Source organism: Macrotis lagotis, chromosome 3 (assembly GCF_037893015.1).
Source record: "Macrotis lagotis isolate mMagLag1 chromosome 3, bilby.v1.9.chrom.fasta, whole genome shotgun sequence".
Lineage (NCBI taxonomy): Eukaryota > Metazoa > Chordata > Mammalia > Peramelemorphia > Peramelidae > Macrotis > Macrotis lagotis.
The window spans coordinates 280,666,935-280,682,933 of record NC_133660.1 but is presented as its reverse complement, the minus strand read 5'-3'; the positions used below and the strand labels follow the sequence as shown (position 1 = coordinate 280,682,933).

The window sequence follows — 15,999 nt, the reverse complement described above, 5'->3', positions numbered from 1 at the left end:
GTTTCAGTGGGGTTGGCAAGAGCCAGAAAGGGGCAGGCCTTGGTGGTCAGTGAACATTGTGCAAAGAAGACTCTTTTGTACCTGATTCTTCTGCTTCTCCTCTACCTGTCACTCAGCCAAGACCCTGTCTGCTGTGGTCTTTTGACTGGTGTTTAAAATATACTATGAGTCCACAAGGACTCACTTGATGTATTTGTTCAAAAGCTAATCCAGAAAGAGGAAGGTCAGGGTCTTGCTGATCATGGAAAAACAGCAAGGTGCTCCCTCAGCTTCCTTCTCTTCCTTCTAAAAGATGTTAACAGTACTGGTGTCCCTTGACATCCTGTAGCCTTTCTTCAGTACTTGAAAAAAAACAAAGGAAAGAGATAGCAGCTCTCTCCCTGCAAGATGATGGTGGTGGGTCTGCAAGCAGGAGTGTTCCCATCCTTCTGGGCCCCGTGGTGTCCTCTCTCTGCAGGCTCTCTCTACTCCACAGTATTTAACCCTTCATGACCTACCAGGTATTCAGAGCTCTAAAGTGTTGCAGTCATCTCTGGTTGAGGGTAAACCTACCCAAGGAAAAAGGCAAATAAAAAGAATCATTTAAATAGGAGGGGGGAGGATGGCTAGGAAGAAGGGGAAACCAGCAACAGTGAAGAGCCTGCCCTGCCTGTGTTCTCTAAGAGGCTGGCTTTCTGTTCTCTGAAAAGGAATGAGCCTATTCTCAAAGTTGGTGCCAATAGACAAATAGGCCCTGATCAGAAAAGCAGAGAATCTTAAGAGAAGGAAGTTAAAGGGGACAGTCCATTCTCCTACCCTGTGGGGGAATCTTCTCCATTAACATTCTTGGCTTATGGTTATTAAGCCTCTGAGTGGACCCTGGCAGTGAGGGCTCTCTCTCTCGCTCTCTCTCTCTCTCTCTCTCTCTCTCTCTCTCTCTCACTTGCTCTCACTCTCTTGCTCTCTCTCTGTCTCCAGGCTGACCTTTCTGAGTCTTCTTAGCTCTTGATGGGGAGTTAAAATGTCCATTATCCCTCCCCAAAATCAGCCTTTCCCAAAACAGATTGATAATGGCTACAGCTATGATCATGCCCTCTTCTCTCCTCCAGGCTCATGAGTTTCTGTCTTTAAAACATGACAGATATAAAGGACTCCACTCATGGACTCCTTGACTCAGAGTTGGAAAGTCAGCCCTTGGGAGCCCTGGAGGCCAGCTCATCCAATCCGTCTACAGATGAGGAAGATGATGATTCTCCCACCCAGGTATATTCAGCACCATCTGACTTAATGGGGAGACAAAGGGGCGAAGGGGTAAATAATCCAGAGGGTAAAGAATTATTTTTAATTGTGCCCTTCTCTTTGGCTACTTTTACTAATAAATCTTACAACTCATTTACCACATCATAAATCTCTCAAAAACTTGTTTTAGAAAAAAGGAGAAGGAAATACATTTGTCCTCTGAAAAATGAAATTGTGGGTAATCGATGAATATGATTATTATAGAACCTTTTCTTCTTCCCTGTAAGCACTCAAGACCCCAATTCTATTAGACCAGTTATGTAAAATTCTTAAGGGAAAATATCCACTCTGACACAAAGTAGGGTGATTCTTTGGACCTAAGGACAGTCTCCAGGGACTCCCTAGTTTGGGCTCAGTCCAGTCTCCTCCTTACCTCTGATTCTCCTCCTCCCTCTCCGGCTGCCTTTTTGGCCAGTTCATTGCTTGTCAACCAACCAGAGAGCAACTCGAGCCCACATATTTGGCTGATGTGAGCAGCTGCATTAACAAGGTTTGGTATGAAAGAAGTGGGGTTGTTAGAGTGAAGAATTTTAAATTTGGGGATCTTATCTTCATGTTTCGCACGCCCTTTGACATTTGCTCTGAAAAGAAATACTTTGGAAAGTATCTGTGTATGTCCATTCATGCCTGGGGACCTTATTTCTGGATAGTTGTGCTTCAATATTATTGGTTTTATTATCTACACATTTGCTTTTGTGCACATTAAAACATTGAGAAAGGGGATCCACAAGCTTCTCCAGAATGCCACCAAGGGAATTCAGGACCCCCCAAATGGTTCAGAACTCCTCCCTTCTTTAGATGAGACCTAAAAAAGATACCTGTCCTCACACTACAGTACAGTTTTGGAGAAAATCCATGACTAGGAGGGGAGAAAGACAAGACCCAGGCAAGTTCATCCGTTGAAGTCCATGCCAAATTATCCAGAGACAGGGTCAGAAGACTAAAGAGAGAGATTCTATTGGAGACTTCTCAGTCTCTGACAGGGAAAAATGGAGGAAGATCTTGGGAACCTTATTTAGGGCAAAAAGAAGAATAATGTCCAGCAAACGTATGACTTCTAACTCTCCTACTGCAACTTGGTAGTCAAAGTCCCATATTCTGGCAAATAAGGGGTAGGTGTGGTTTATTTGAAAAACTTTAGATTTTACTAGGAAGTGACTTCACTGCAGCACTGATTTTTTTTTCATGCTGTTATCAAAATCTATTTCCATATAGTCACATCCATGAGTACAAAGGTCACCCACACATCCTGTGTCTCTCTCGACTGGCCCCTCAGAGTCGTTTTCTACAAACTCTGCTTGAGGCTCACTCACCTCGATAGACTTCAAGATCCTTGAAGGCAGGTACTTAATATCCATTTGCTGAATAGCAATGAATTGCCCAAATGAAAATGATAGCTTCCTATTCTGAAAGTGAATTTTATATTAGATGCTTCAACAGCCTTTCATCTAGAAGCATCAATATTTAAAAACTTGGGAAAACATAAATTAAGGACGCCACAAGACCTGTATTTTATACTGACCTGATGGAGTATTGTGAACAAATGATTCTTCAATATTTTTCCCTTCAGTTTTAACTGTTATTTTATTTATTTATTTAGTTTTCTGTAAGGCAAATGGGGGTTAAGTGGCTTGACCAAGGCCACACAGCTAGGGAATTATTAAGTGTCTGAGACTGGATTTGAACCTAGGTACTCTTGACTCCAGGGCCCGTGCTTTATCCACTGCGCCACCTAGCTGCCCCCAACTGTTATTTTATTAAACCTGCAAACTATTTAAAACACAAATCCATCTTTTATAAATGAAAAACATTCATATTTAATGCAAGAGAGTCAATAGTAGCCATTCTTGCCTCAACCTATTTTCAATTGAGATTTCTAAAAAGAGTGGAGACATGCTACTGCCCTATGCAAGAGCTCTGCTTATTATAGGGAATCAAAAATGCAGGAATGGGGAAAGAAGGAAGGTTCCTAGGAGGGGTCACCTAGTCTCCCTCTCAATGAATTCATTCTACTGTCTTCCCTGTAATTAAGCTTTCCCCTGACCCCAGGTTCAAAAATATCACATGGGCCATTCCAATGGCCTTCGATTGTTTTCCAGGATTCCTCAACAAACCAACTTTGTCCTCTAATTCTTTCCTCTTTCCAAAGGAGAAGTACAGTGGGTCACAGGCTGACTTTCCCCAACCTGCCTTTTTGGTCTCCAAACTTTTCATTCTCTCCATGAATGGACACGCCTTGCATTCATAAAGGCTATGTCATCAATAGCTCAAAACAGCTACATATCTTCAGTCCTGTATTCCAGCATTACTTGATGCTGATTCAATTTTCCACTAGTAAAAGCTTTGTTGGCAATGACTTGTGGACTTTGGAATGTAGGAAATTAAAGATGGTCAATCCATTTTGGTCCAATCCAACACCCCTTGGTTCCCTTTTTCTCTTCCAACCCAAGCCCCACTGTTGCACAACTTTGACTTCTCAAGGAGTTCTGCAATGGAAAAATCACACAGAGACATGGTTAGGGTTGCTAGCCATTGGGGACTTTTGGTCCCAAGCTAAAGACAGGAGGCTGTCCATGGAAAGAGCTGAGGGCTGGGCAGGGCTGGGCAGACAACAGAAACAAGCCTCGGGTCCTGTAGTGCTGTTTACAGCAGTTTTCTAGGCGCACATCCTATTTCCACCTCTCTCTCTCTCTCTCCTTCCAGCCAATATCTGTGTGTCTAAGACAGGCAGAATCCTACCTCTCTGCTTACCCAGACTCCAGCCCTAGGTGGGCAAAGCAAAAGTCTCTACTAGTTTTCTAAGAAAATTCATGCCTAAAGTAAACCATGCCACAAACGTTTCCATAAAACAGTGTGTGTGTGTGTGTATGTGTGTGTGTGTAGATGTTTTTATAGCTAATGTTCAGCAGTGTGTCAATGACCCACTCTGAGGGTCAACGAATGTCCAATGGGAAGGCAATTGAAAGGCAGAGGGAGGCTCCTCCATCCAAGCATCAGGAGTCAAAAGTGAGTTCACACCCAAATGTGCCTCGAGTTCCCACTGACTATCAGAGGCCTCATCAGCGCCATGGCTGAACATCACCACAAGGACACTTCTGGCCAGCCTGGCATTGTCTGGACTTTTCTCCATTTACTGATTTCTAAACAACCTTATTTCATATTTAATAATGAAGTATTTTTGATTACTTACAATTTCAGACACTGGGACTTGGTACAGTTACATGGCTTTTTAGACTTTGAGTCCCATGAACTAAGAGTTACTCTACAAGAATTAAAAAAGAAAATGTATTCAGATAGTTAGCCTTGGAAAAAAGAGAGAAGTCATTAAGCTTCTGAGAAGTGTTTTGTCTTTGTGCTAATAAATATGGAAATGTATAACACCAACTATTTAAATTATTGGTTGGTGTGTTTGATCATTGTGGAGGAGGAGAGCTATTTAAAACCCTTGTGATGGAAACTGTGGGCTGGAAATTCAGCTGTGTGGCTGTGTGTGGGTCATTGCTCCCCTTATCCAGGAAGCCTCACAGAGTCATGCCATTAACTATGGACATTTCTGGATTCATTTTGTATTCCAGACTAATTAAAAGAAAACCCTTTCTTGTCCTCTGGAGACCAAGGGAAGGCTTTCCAATGACTTCTTTTAATATGACCCATACTAACAAAGCACGTTGTAAGCACTCAATAATTTGATCATTGTTAGTTTTCCTTAGGCCAAAGTGTCATCCTCAGGTAAATTTAACAAACATTTATTAAACCCCTAGCGTGTACCTGCACTACACAAGGTGGGCACTCAAAGATAAAAAAAAAAAAGCAAAAGTTTCTGACCTCAAGAGAGCTTACATTCTGTTGGAAAAAAACTATTTATGCAAATAATTAAATACAAAAAAAAGTAATTTAGAAGGGGAGGGACAAGAAGTAATTACAGAGGAATTGGGAATGGCTTCTTGTAGAATCAGACATTCTAGTAGAAGCTAAGAATTGAGGAGGATGAGCATTTCAGGCATGGCTAGGGTGGGTTTGGGAATCTACCCAAGCAGAGGCAGGAGATGGTATGTTATAAAGAGGGAACGTCATGGAGGGCTTTGGCTGCTGGGTTGCCTCAGTAAGGGAGAACATCAATGTGAAAGGATAGGAAGGAGTCAAGCAGTGAAAGGCTTTGAATGCTGAACAAAGGGATTTGCATTTTTTATCCTGGAGGCAACAGGAAACCATCGAAGCTTTCTAAGTAAGGGAGTGACATGATCAGACCTGTGCCCTAGGAATGTCCCTGGCAGCCAAGTTGAACCAGAAGTGGGGAGAAGCTCCAGGAAGGCACAGCCACCAGCTGCTACTGCAATAGTCAAGGTGGGAGGTGAAGGGGTCTGTACCAGGGTCTGGGAAGATAGGAGAAATGTTGGGAAAAGAAGAATTGATAAGATTTGGTGACCCATTGTGGGGAGGGGGGCTGCAAGGGGAAAGGGGGCAGAGAATTGGATGGAAGGTAGTACCCACCAAACAGCTAAGTTAGGAGGAGGGGGTTCAGGGTCAAAGAGAACGTAATTCTTTATAATTATAATGACCAGGCATGGCCCCAAAGAAGAAATGAGAAAATACATCTCCCTCTCTTCTTTTCAGAGGAGAATCACTATGGAAGAGAAACTACATATATACAATCAAGACTCAGTGGAGGGGCAGCTAGGTGATATAGTGGAAAGAGCACTGGCTCTGGAGTCAGGAGGACCCAAGTTCAAATTTGACCTCGTATATTCAATAATTGCCTAGCAGTGTGACCTTGGGCAAGTCACTTAACCCCATTGCCTTAAATTAAAAAAAGACTCAGCTGATGGGCTGGTTAGTTTGGAGAAGTGCCTTATTTTCCTTTCTTTGTTATTCTTTTGAGAGAGGGCAGACATGGGTGCAATGGAAAACCAAAAGAGAACAATGAGAAACTCAAAGGTAATGACTGCTGAATTTGAGATGCCATTAGGACTTCCAGGTGGAAATGTTCGGTGATATGCGTCTGGAGCTCAGAAGAGAGATGAAGGTTCAAAATGTAGACTTGGGTGGTCATATGGAATAAATATGATAATTTAATTCATCGAATTGATTAGAAATAAAAGGTGACAGAGAGAAGGGGAAGGAGAAAATGAGTGTGTGTGAGAGAGAGGAGAGAAAGGGAGGGAAGAAAAGGAAAATGCAAGGGACAGAAAGGGGACAGAGACAGAGATAGCGTGTCCTGGGGTGGATCCACACAAAAAGAACAGAAAATAGGTAATGATCCTATAAAGGGAACTGAAAAGGTAAGAAGAAAACCAGGAGATCACAAAAACTCAGAAAATCTTCCCAGGAGGAGATGATGATGGTCAACAATGCCATGTGCTGCAGGGAGGCCAAGAATGGTGAAGACCAGGATCTGGCCACTGGATCTGGCAGCTGAGAGATCAAAGGTTGCAAGTGACTGAGAAGTGAATGGAGAGGGTCAAAGGGGAGCTTGGCTGAGAAAGGAAGATGGTTGCTTAAAGGAAGTATAGGGTGTCAAGGAATTTGAATTCTATTTTGAGAGGGGCAGGGTAGAATCTGAACAGGTTGCAGACAAACTGGAAGGAGCCGGAGGATAAGGAGATATCCTAAATGAGAAAGGGTGACCAAAGGTCAATGAGGAAGGGGTCAGATCAAGTGCTCCAGTGAATGGGGTTGGCCTTGCTGAACAAACAGAAAGGTCACCCTGACCTCTGAAGCTGGGGTAAAGGAGAAAAAAATGGGAGTAATAGTGAGGGGACATGAGGTACAGAATTATGGAGAAGGGAGAATGGCTTCATTTTTTTCTGGAGAGTATGAATTGGGGTAATTTCCCAAGAGGGAAATGCCTTATGGAGATTTGGAAGAAGCCTCGAAGTAAGACAAGTGAGGAAGGAGAGGGAGAGGGAGAAAGAATCTAAGAGTCAGAGTTTTTTGGCAGAGATTATGGAAAAATTGGATGGTCGGAACAATTTACGACTGAGGAACAGAAAGGGATGTGGAGAAGAACAAGGGAGTCATGAATACAGGTCAATATAAAAATGAATTGATTAATGACATGGTTGATGCTGAAGGGAGGGAGGGCGTGGAGGGAAGGAGAAGTGAGATGACCACGGATGGCCTGTGGATAGAAGTATGTCAGCATCTTGGATAATGGACAGGTAATGACTTTAGGGTTCAGGCTATCCTTGTAGGGGAGCTGCCAGAGGGTTGGAGGGGATCTCAGCATGTAGAAAGACAGGATGGAAGAGAGAGGAAGTCACCAGACAGGGACGGAGCTGTTTTGAGAAAGGGGATACAAGAGCTACTCCAAACATCTGGCTTAGAGTGATTATCTATCTGGTTGGCCTGTCATGTGAAGGATAAGACAGCTCTGGGTCTCTGAGGCAACAGGAGAATGTCCATGAGGAAGAGTGGGCCAATTCCTATCCCTAGACCAGAGACTGAAGAAGACCTGAAGAGAAGGGGCATCTAAGCTGAGACTTCACTCAGGTGTGGGCATTAACCCAGGAATCCTCTCTTGATTCAGATATTCACTAAATAAATGGTGAAAATTTGATTTTTCCTAATATGTAAACTTCCAATGCCTTACATGTTTTTTTATTCACAACTCCTAGCCCAGGGCTTTGTATACAGATGATGCTTAATACATGTTGGATAAAATGGGGTGTACATGTGTATGTGTGTCTCTGTGTGATGTATACCTCTCTGTATGTCCATGTGAGTTTGTGTGTGTGTGTATGTGTGGCATATCGGGACCCTGTAAATGTGGGATCGTCCAATAGCCTCACGTTGTAGGTGCTGCCAAGCTTGGGCGCCATGTTCTTCAGCTGTTATGCGATTCCCCAGGGAGCCCGGGACCCTCTACTTACTGATTTGATTCAGCTTTCCCATCTATCTATGGGAACAAGGGGACTCTTGCCGTGCTCATGTAGCTGTTGTTATTAGCACCCTAACCACTTCATCTTGCCCTTTGTCATTCCAAGGGCCCCCGTGTGCCCACCTTTTGATTCTCTTCTCGAGATCAGGGCTCCATTTTCAGATCCCTGGGGTTTGTGAACTTTAACTTGGATAGGAAAAATTGCATTTTTATTTCAAATAGAATTGGTTTCCTTGGTAATCCCATAGAGTCTATTTTATATACTTAGAAACCTTCCGAGAAGGACTTCGCTGTCTTCACCAGAATGCCACCCAAGAGGTCCTAGACACAAAAACTGGGAAGGATCCCAGATTCTCAATCCACATCTCACTTGTGTGTCCTCACATTAGCTGATAGCTAATTCAATCTGTCCTTGCCTCCTAAGCTCTCTGTTACTTTCCTTCCAAGAGCCATGTCCCCAAGGTCATTAGCTACTGTTTAGTGCTGATCGCTTTTTTTCTCCCTGGGCATCACTCCAGGAGAGTCCTCTCTCATGAACCAAAATCATGACCCAATAGTTTAAATCAATGAGTGATTTTGTATCTACTTGGTTCATTTCTTTCCCTTAAGTATAGAAAGGTAAGTTTTCTGGCATCCTGGGTAAGGTGGTCAGGCAATATTCCTGTGATCACCAATTATCTACCAACCCTTAGCCAGGAAAAGAAGTGCCCTTGAGAGGTGGACCCTTGCTTAGGGGGTTCTGGAGCCAATGTTCCTAGTGACAATGCTTTGAGGGGGGGCAATTCTGTAGCCCGGGGGGGGGCAGCAATTGAGTGGAGATCAGCAGTTGCTTCCCTTCTCTTGGTTCTTCCCCAATCTGGCTCCTGGAAAGGTTTTCCAGGCTTGGCTGGGGTACAGTGACCTAGCAGTCCTTAAATAAAGGAATAATGATTTCTTTTCCCTTCCAGGCAAGAGCAGAATGGGCCATTTTGGGTGTAAGAAGGAATTAAGTCAAATGAATATCTACAGTCTCCCCAAGAAACATCTGCTGTAATTTGTCCATGGTTGTTACCCACAGCACTAAGCTTAGAGCTAGGGAGGAGAGATAGAGATAAGCAAACCAGCCCTGGCTATGGGAGAGCTTATAATGGTGTTAGCCAATGTTCCAGGATCCAAGTGTGTCAAAATAGGGTTGCTCATTAGACTGAAGTAGACAAAGATCGCCTGGAGAGAATTTGGCTTGAACTGAGTCTGGACACAACCCCAAATTGATATTGTGGGGAAGGAAGGGCCTATCAAGGAGGCGATGACATAAACAAGCACCAAAATGAGGGGAGGGGAATAAGGGGGTGAATCTAATGAAACCAAAGTTGTACGGTGGGAGTTGTGAGAGGAAGGTTTAGAGAGGAAGGAAGGGGCTTTTGACTGGGGTGGAGCTCACCTAATAGGGTCTAATAATAACTCTTGGTGGAACAGTTATTTGTGCTGTTTCTGCCGCAGATCAGTTTGGAATTATACAAGGAATGGGCAGGGACCTCCTGGGCCCACCGGCCCCACCACACTGTTCTGGATGTGCCCCAAGGGAGTCAAAAGCCAGAAACAAAAATCCTACATTTACTAAAATATTCATAGCCAGACTCTTGTGGGTAGCAAATTCCTGGAGACAGAGCCTGGCCCTTCAATGCATGAATGGTAAGAAATTCAGAATGTGATAAATTCAGAGAAATGGGAAGAGAGATGTGGTCTTCAGAGGAAACCAGGTGCCAAATAAAGGAACAACAGAGACCAGGAAGGGACAATGAAATGCGTCCAGGAGGGGGTAGGCGAACGACCAGGGCAGAATGGAGCAGACACTATCAGATATGGACATTCTCTTGGGAGTCCTTTGCTCAACTTTTTTATAGCAAGAGAGGAAAAACTGACACTGACCTGGGTGGTGGTGGGACTATTTACAGAAATAACTGCAATGCAGAAACAAAAGGCATCCATAAAACCTTAAAAAAAATTTAAACAAATAAAACAAAATAAATAACACCAAGGGGAATGTCTACCACAAACATGGCAGAGATGGCCCTCTGGACTCTTTTCCAGCCTTCTTGGGGTCAAGGGATGTCTCTTTTTTGTCTTTGTACCTCCAATGGCCAACAATTTTGGCACCTGGAAGACCCCTAATAAAATGCTTGGATCGGCTGAATGAAAATGGATTCCCTCCACACTGGTTTAATAGTATCTACTGGAAGAGCATCAAGCCTTCAAACCAGCGGCTTCCCAGTTTCCATGGGCTTCCAGTCTTCTCCTCTCTCCTGATCACTGATTGGACGTCCCTGTCTACATTACCCATATGCCTCACAGATGCTCTCTGCATCAAATATAACTCATATTTCATCCAAACCCATCCTTTCTTCTTATTTCTATCAAGAGCAAGTGCACAATCTCAAACACCCCTTTTCCTGCACCTTCCATATCCAAACAGTTGCCAAGTCTTGGTAAATCTACCTTTGCCACATCTCTTGCCTCTTTACTTCATTCTTTCCTCTTCTTCAGATACTGCCCTAGCTGAAGTTGGGAGACAGAAGATTTCAGTTCAAATCCTGCCTTCATCTACCCTGGGCAAGCAAGTCCCTTAGCTGCTCTTAGTCTCTGGGGCCCCTTCCAGCTCTAAATCTATCACCCTAATTCAGCCTCTCATACCTCCCACTTATAATTACTGTAGGGTCTCCTGAATGACCCCCCTATACAAGTATGATTCGTATAATATCCAGATCTGAGTATGCCACCCCCCTGCCTATGACCCCTCCTGCTGACAGGACAAAATACAAATTCCTGTTTGTTACTTCCTTCACAACCCACCTCCAACAGTGTCTCCAGGCTGATGTCACATACTCTGTCTTCCAGTTAATCCAGTCCATGAACATCCCATCTCTTGTCTCCCTGCCTTGGCAGAGGATCTTCATCCCCACTCCCTGCCCCAGTCTCTCCAGTTTTCTTCAAGACTCAGCTTACCATTGCCTCCTGATTCCATCAGTTGGTACTCTCTGTTCCTGTCACAATATTACTTTAGATTTATTCTGTGTTTATTTATCTATTTTAAATGCCATGCTCCCTCCTTTCTCCCATTAGAATGCACATTCCTTGGGGGGAGGGCAAGGGCTATATCTCCAGGGCCTAGCACACAGTGAACACTAAATGAATACTTGTAGAATTGAACCCTTATTATCAGCAATGTTCTGATGACTACTAATCTATAGATAGTGGGGAATCAGGGGATTTGAGAGGTCAGAGGGAATCTGTCCTCACTGCATACAATCCATGCTTCTGGACAGAATTACAGCTCAAGTGTCCCATCCACAATAAAATCTGTCTGTGCTTTTAAGGAAAAAAATCATTTTAAACTCCAAACTAGCAACACACATCATCATCTTCTTACTGAATATAAGAAGGAAAAAGTATTGTAATTCAAACCACTGTCTGACAACGGATGTCCAGCTACCTGGGATGTCAAATTTTCATGACTAAGATAAGGAATGAGAGGACCAGCATGATGAAAATTAGAGGACTGTCTCATTAGTCACTGAATTCATTCCTTCTCTGTAAATAAAGTCAGACCAGATCATTGTTTGGGACCTGAGCTGACTTGGCTTCTAAGCCTCCTTTCTGATCAGACATTTTTGAATCAGCTTGGGCTGAGATAGCAGTTAGTTGCTGCTCTAAAGTCCCCATAACTAGTCTAGCTTCCAGGGACAACCTAGGGGTCAGAGAAGGATCTCCGTGAGTGGAAGTCATTCAAGAGGCAAATGGATATGTTAAATCAGACATATGGTTGAAAATTTGCATTATAATTCACTTATCCTCAAACAGCTACCTAAGTTTGCTTCCCAATTACAATCTCTGACAAAAACAGGGAGGGGGAAGACGATAATTCTGGGATTCCAGCAGATCATCAGCATTATAGACATAAGCGAGATGGTGTCATCAGGATTTATTTCAGTGAAAACAACCTCAAAATCAAGCAACTATTTGCAGCAAAACTAAAAAGAAAAACAATCCATATTATCTAATTTCTGAAACATCCATTAGAATCTGCAAAGTTACTGCAGAGTAAAGACAAGGGTTGATATTCAACACAAACACTTCTGAGCTGTAATGACAACTGTGTCTGGGTCACCACATGTGTGTAAGCACACTCACATTCTTCTCATACAACTGATGTGAAGCCGCACTCGTTTTGAAAGGACATGCGTTAAAAAAGCCAACGTCACGCCGAGTAAGAATCAGGTACCTTTAAATGTGCTCAACCCTCAATAATGTGTGGTGAGGTGGCACTGCCAACTGAGAAGCAGAAGAGAGCCTTCATGCTGCCTTCACTCATAAAACCCAAGCAATAGTTGGGAGCTCAGACATGCCCATCCTTCAAGTTGCTCAGGCCATTTGAGTGGGCACTAGGACCTTCATGTTTAGCCCCTTTTCCAGCACCTACAGCATCAAAGCAAGAATAACCGCCGACGGGGGCTCATTTCATTTGCATACAGATCGTCATCAGCTGACTAAGCACAACCAAAAGGCCCATTCTGCTGAATTGCAAGAGGTAAAGTGAGTGACCAGTCCCATTAACTTCATGATTGTCACTTAATTCTTTGGTCTCAGCAGTGACCCCAGTGAAGGAATCATGCCAACTGTGCCTGTGTCTGTGACTGTGACTAAAAACACGTTTCCTTTCACTTACCAATACCCCAAATGGAGATGCCTCTTAGAACAGAGACATCTGTCCTGAGGAAACAGTGAGCAGGCCATGGGCCAGACCTTCCCACTTTGCCTGATGTCCCCTTTCAGACCCTGGGCTATTAGGACAGAGCAGGACATGTGCTTAGCCTGCAACTCCAATGTCCCCAGCACTGCCCAGACCACTCTGCAGGTGGGGAGGCGACATGCTAAACTTAACCCTCCAATTGGCTTCAGGTTTAGCCTTCCTAGTAACATCTATGAGCCTTATCTATACATGAGAGAAGAATGTCACTGGTAAATGCAGCCAATTTACAGATCTGATGGGGAACAACAATAGAGCCAGTCATTTGCCATTAGTGGGTCATCATAAACTACTTGGGCAAAGAGGCTAAATTAAAATAGCATCCTGAAGGCATAAGGACTATTTGTGGATGAGGAGAGATAGCGGTGGATTAATTGCATTAATAAGCAATAAAAAAAACCAAAGGGTTCAAGGTGAACTAAAATAAAACCAAGAGAACAACTTCAAACAGCACAAACTCACAAGATAATTAGTGTGGAACAAATACAGGTCACACCCATCAACCTTGTTAGCCACATATGCACATGTGTGAGAAATTGGAGGGAAGCATCTTTTAACATAAAGACAATGTCTCAAAGCTTCAAATACAAAGTAAATTTTATACTGTAACAGATAAATCACACATTCTTATATTAAAATAACTTTCTATTATTTTTTTTTAAATCTTACCCAGCTAAAGTTATTTTTGCTGGCCCTTGAAGATTTGATCCTGAAGGAAAGGTGGTTCCATTAACTACAGATGATAAGGTGCCATTATCAAGCTGTACAAAATGAAAGGCAAGAATTTTAAAAATTAAAGGGTTGATTATAAAGGAATGCCAACCGGTGAGCCTCTAGGCAAAAAGTATGAATTTTTCTGGAAATTTATGTGATCATTCTCTTCCTTAATAAATAATCTGGTGCCCTTGAACATTCCATGGAGCAGTTTTCTATACATTGGCGTGATTCCACTATCCTCACTGCTAGCTAGGATAGATGTAACAATTCAGGTTTGGGTTTGGACCAGTAAGTTTGAAGCAATGTGTTCTTAGTCAGAAAGTTCAAATTATTTGAACCACAAAAAAATGAGTTACAGATGTTTATAGAAAATACCACAGTCTATTTCGAATAGAATTAAATCAACTATCTGCCCCACTCCCCCTTACACAAGAATATTTATTTAACACTTTGGCTGAGACCTCGATAGGAAAGGAATGGATGGAGTCCAATAATAGGGATATTATTAACATTTGGAGAAATCTTCATTTTGAAACCTCTACATTGGCAAGACTTTTTCAAATACAACTTTTTTCTTTCAATCCAACAAACATTTTTCATTTAATTCTCCTTAGTTCAAGACAAATTAGCCAGTTTTTTCTTAACTTCTTCCTTTGCCATTACATGGCTCATGAGATCTGCAAATAGACAGTACCCAAGAAGAAAATGAAAAAAGCAAAATTTATATTTATAAGTTTATATTATTTTTATTTCTTTTCAATGAGTAGCTCTGATCAAAGGATTTGTAGAATACAGTTAAAAATATTAGCTTATAAACATAAATAAAACCTGAGTATATTTAAGAAGTATTTGCATAGGCCCCAAATAGTCTTGTAAATTATAGAAAAGTTTCAGTCAATAATTTTTCACAAGGAAAAAAAAATGAATCGGCAACAGTGAGTGCAATCCAAACACCTCTCCCTTTACTTGAGATAAAGTGACCAATGTTAGACCTTCTTGCCTTAAGGCGTCATTGACTTCCTTTGTTTTAATATGACAAAGGACCCAATGAGAAATGTTTGATGGTGATAAGGATTTGCTGGAAGGTAGGTTTTTAATATATTTTCTTAGCTTTGCTTATTAAGACTTTTTCTCCCAAAGTTCTAAAGAGACTCTCCTTACCCCATTAGTTTTGTGTGAATAACAAAAAGCATAAATTATGAAATCTGCTCATTCTTCTTTTCAGAAATAATTTTAAAATCTATTTTTTTTTGGTTTTTGCAAGGCAATGGGGTTAAATGACTTGCACAAGGTCAAACAGCTAGGTAATTTTTATTAAATGTCTGAGGACAGATTTGAACTCAGGTCCTCCTGACTCTAGGATCAGTGCTCTATCCACTACATCAGCTAGCTGCCCCTGTAGAAACAATTTTGAAAAAGATATGGAGGCCATAATTTGGGTCAGGAATTTGCAGACTGGGAGGGCAGTGAGCAGTTAGCCTGGATCACATCACAAGGTTGCCAGACTGTATATGAAAATAGCAGAAAGACAAAATGCAGGTAGTCAGGTCAAAATGCTCTGTCATGCCCTCCCACTGTCAGAGGTGAGCCAAGCCCAACAGCAACACAAAGGCCAATGTCAAGAAACAGGCTGGCTCAATAAGTAGAAAAAGGGAAAAAAGCTGACCATACAGCTTCTGTGACTTGAAAACATCAAAGAAAATGAAGACTGAACCAAATCCAACAAGAATTGCTAGAAGAGAGATTTTTTAAAAGAGCCAAAAAATGACATTAAAAAACCAAATGGGAAAAAAAAATAACAAGCCCATTAAAAATAACAGTAGAACACTAAGTGGGAACTATGGGAAAAATATATGAAGAAAGAATTAAACAGCTTGGAAAAAGAGATTAATCCCTTATGAGTTACTGAAGAAAATAACTCTTTGAATATTAGAAATGGTCAAAGCTAATGATTCCATGAGACACCAGGAAATAATAATAGAAAGCCAAAAGACTGAAAAATTAGGAAACTGTGAAATGGAGGAAAAGTAATTGACATGAAAACAAGATTGAGAAGGGAATCACTGAACTATCTATAGACATACATCTATTTTTAAAAAAATCATAAAACTGCCAGATATCTTAGCACTACAATGCAAAAAAAGAAACTAAATGAGTCCAGCAATCACTTTCTGAAAGAAAATCCAGAATGAAAATTCCCAGGAATATTATAGTCCAAATCCAGAGCTCCCAGGTCAAGGAAAAAAGTACTGCGAGCAGTCAGAAAGAAAGAACTGAAATACTGAAGGAGCCACAGTCAAGATCACACAAGATTGAACAGTCAACATTTTATGGAAATGGAGGT

At 42.0% G+C, this 15,999-nt stretch overlaps 1 protein-coding gene across 6 annotated transcripts in view; it reads right to left on the bottom strand.

Moving 5' to 3' along the window:
* The window catches only part of TESMIN (testis expressed metallothionein like protein), a 50,898-nt gene that overhangs the window by 14,354 nt on the left and 20,545 nt on the right, over window positions 1–15,999 (bottom strand). For 4 of the 6 annotated variants that reach the window (XM_074230887.1, XM_074230892.1, XM_074230891.1 and 1 more), the window contains exons 6-7: window positions 13,608–13,699; window positions 4,469–4,540 (exon numbers count right to left, since the gene is read on the bottom strand). In XM_074230887.1, the coding sequence (XP_074086988.1) occupies window positions 4,469–4,540; window positions 13,608–13,699 (164 nt within the window). The remainder of the gene's footprint in view (window positions 1–4,468; window positions 4,541–13,607; window positions 13,700–15,999) is intronic. The other 2 variants (XM_074230889.1, XM_074230893.1) reach the window with 1 other exon arrangement.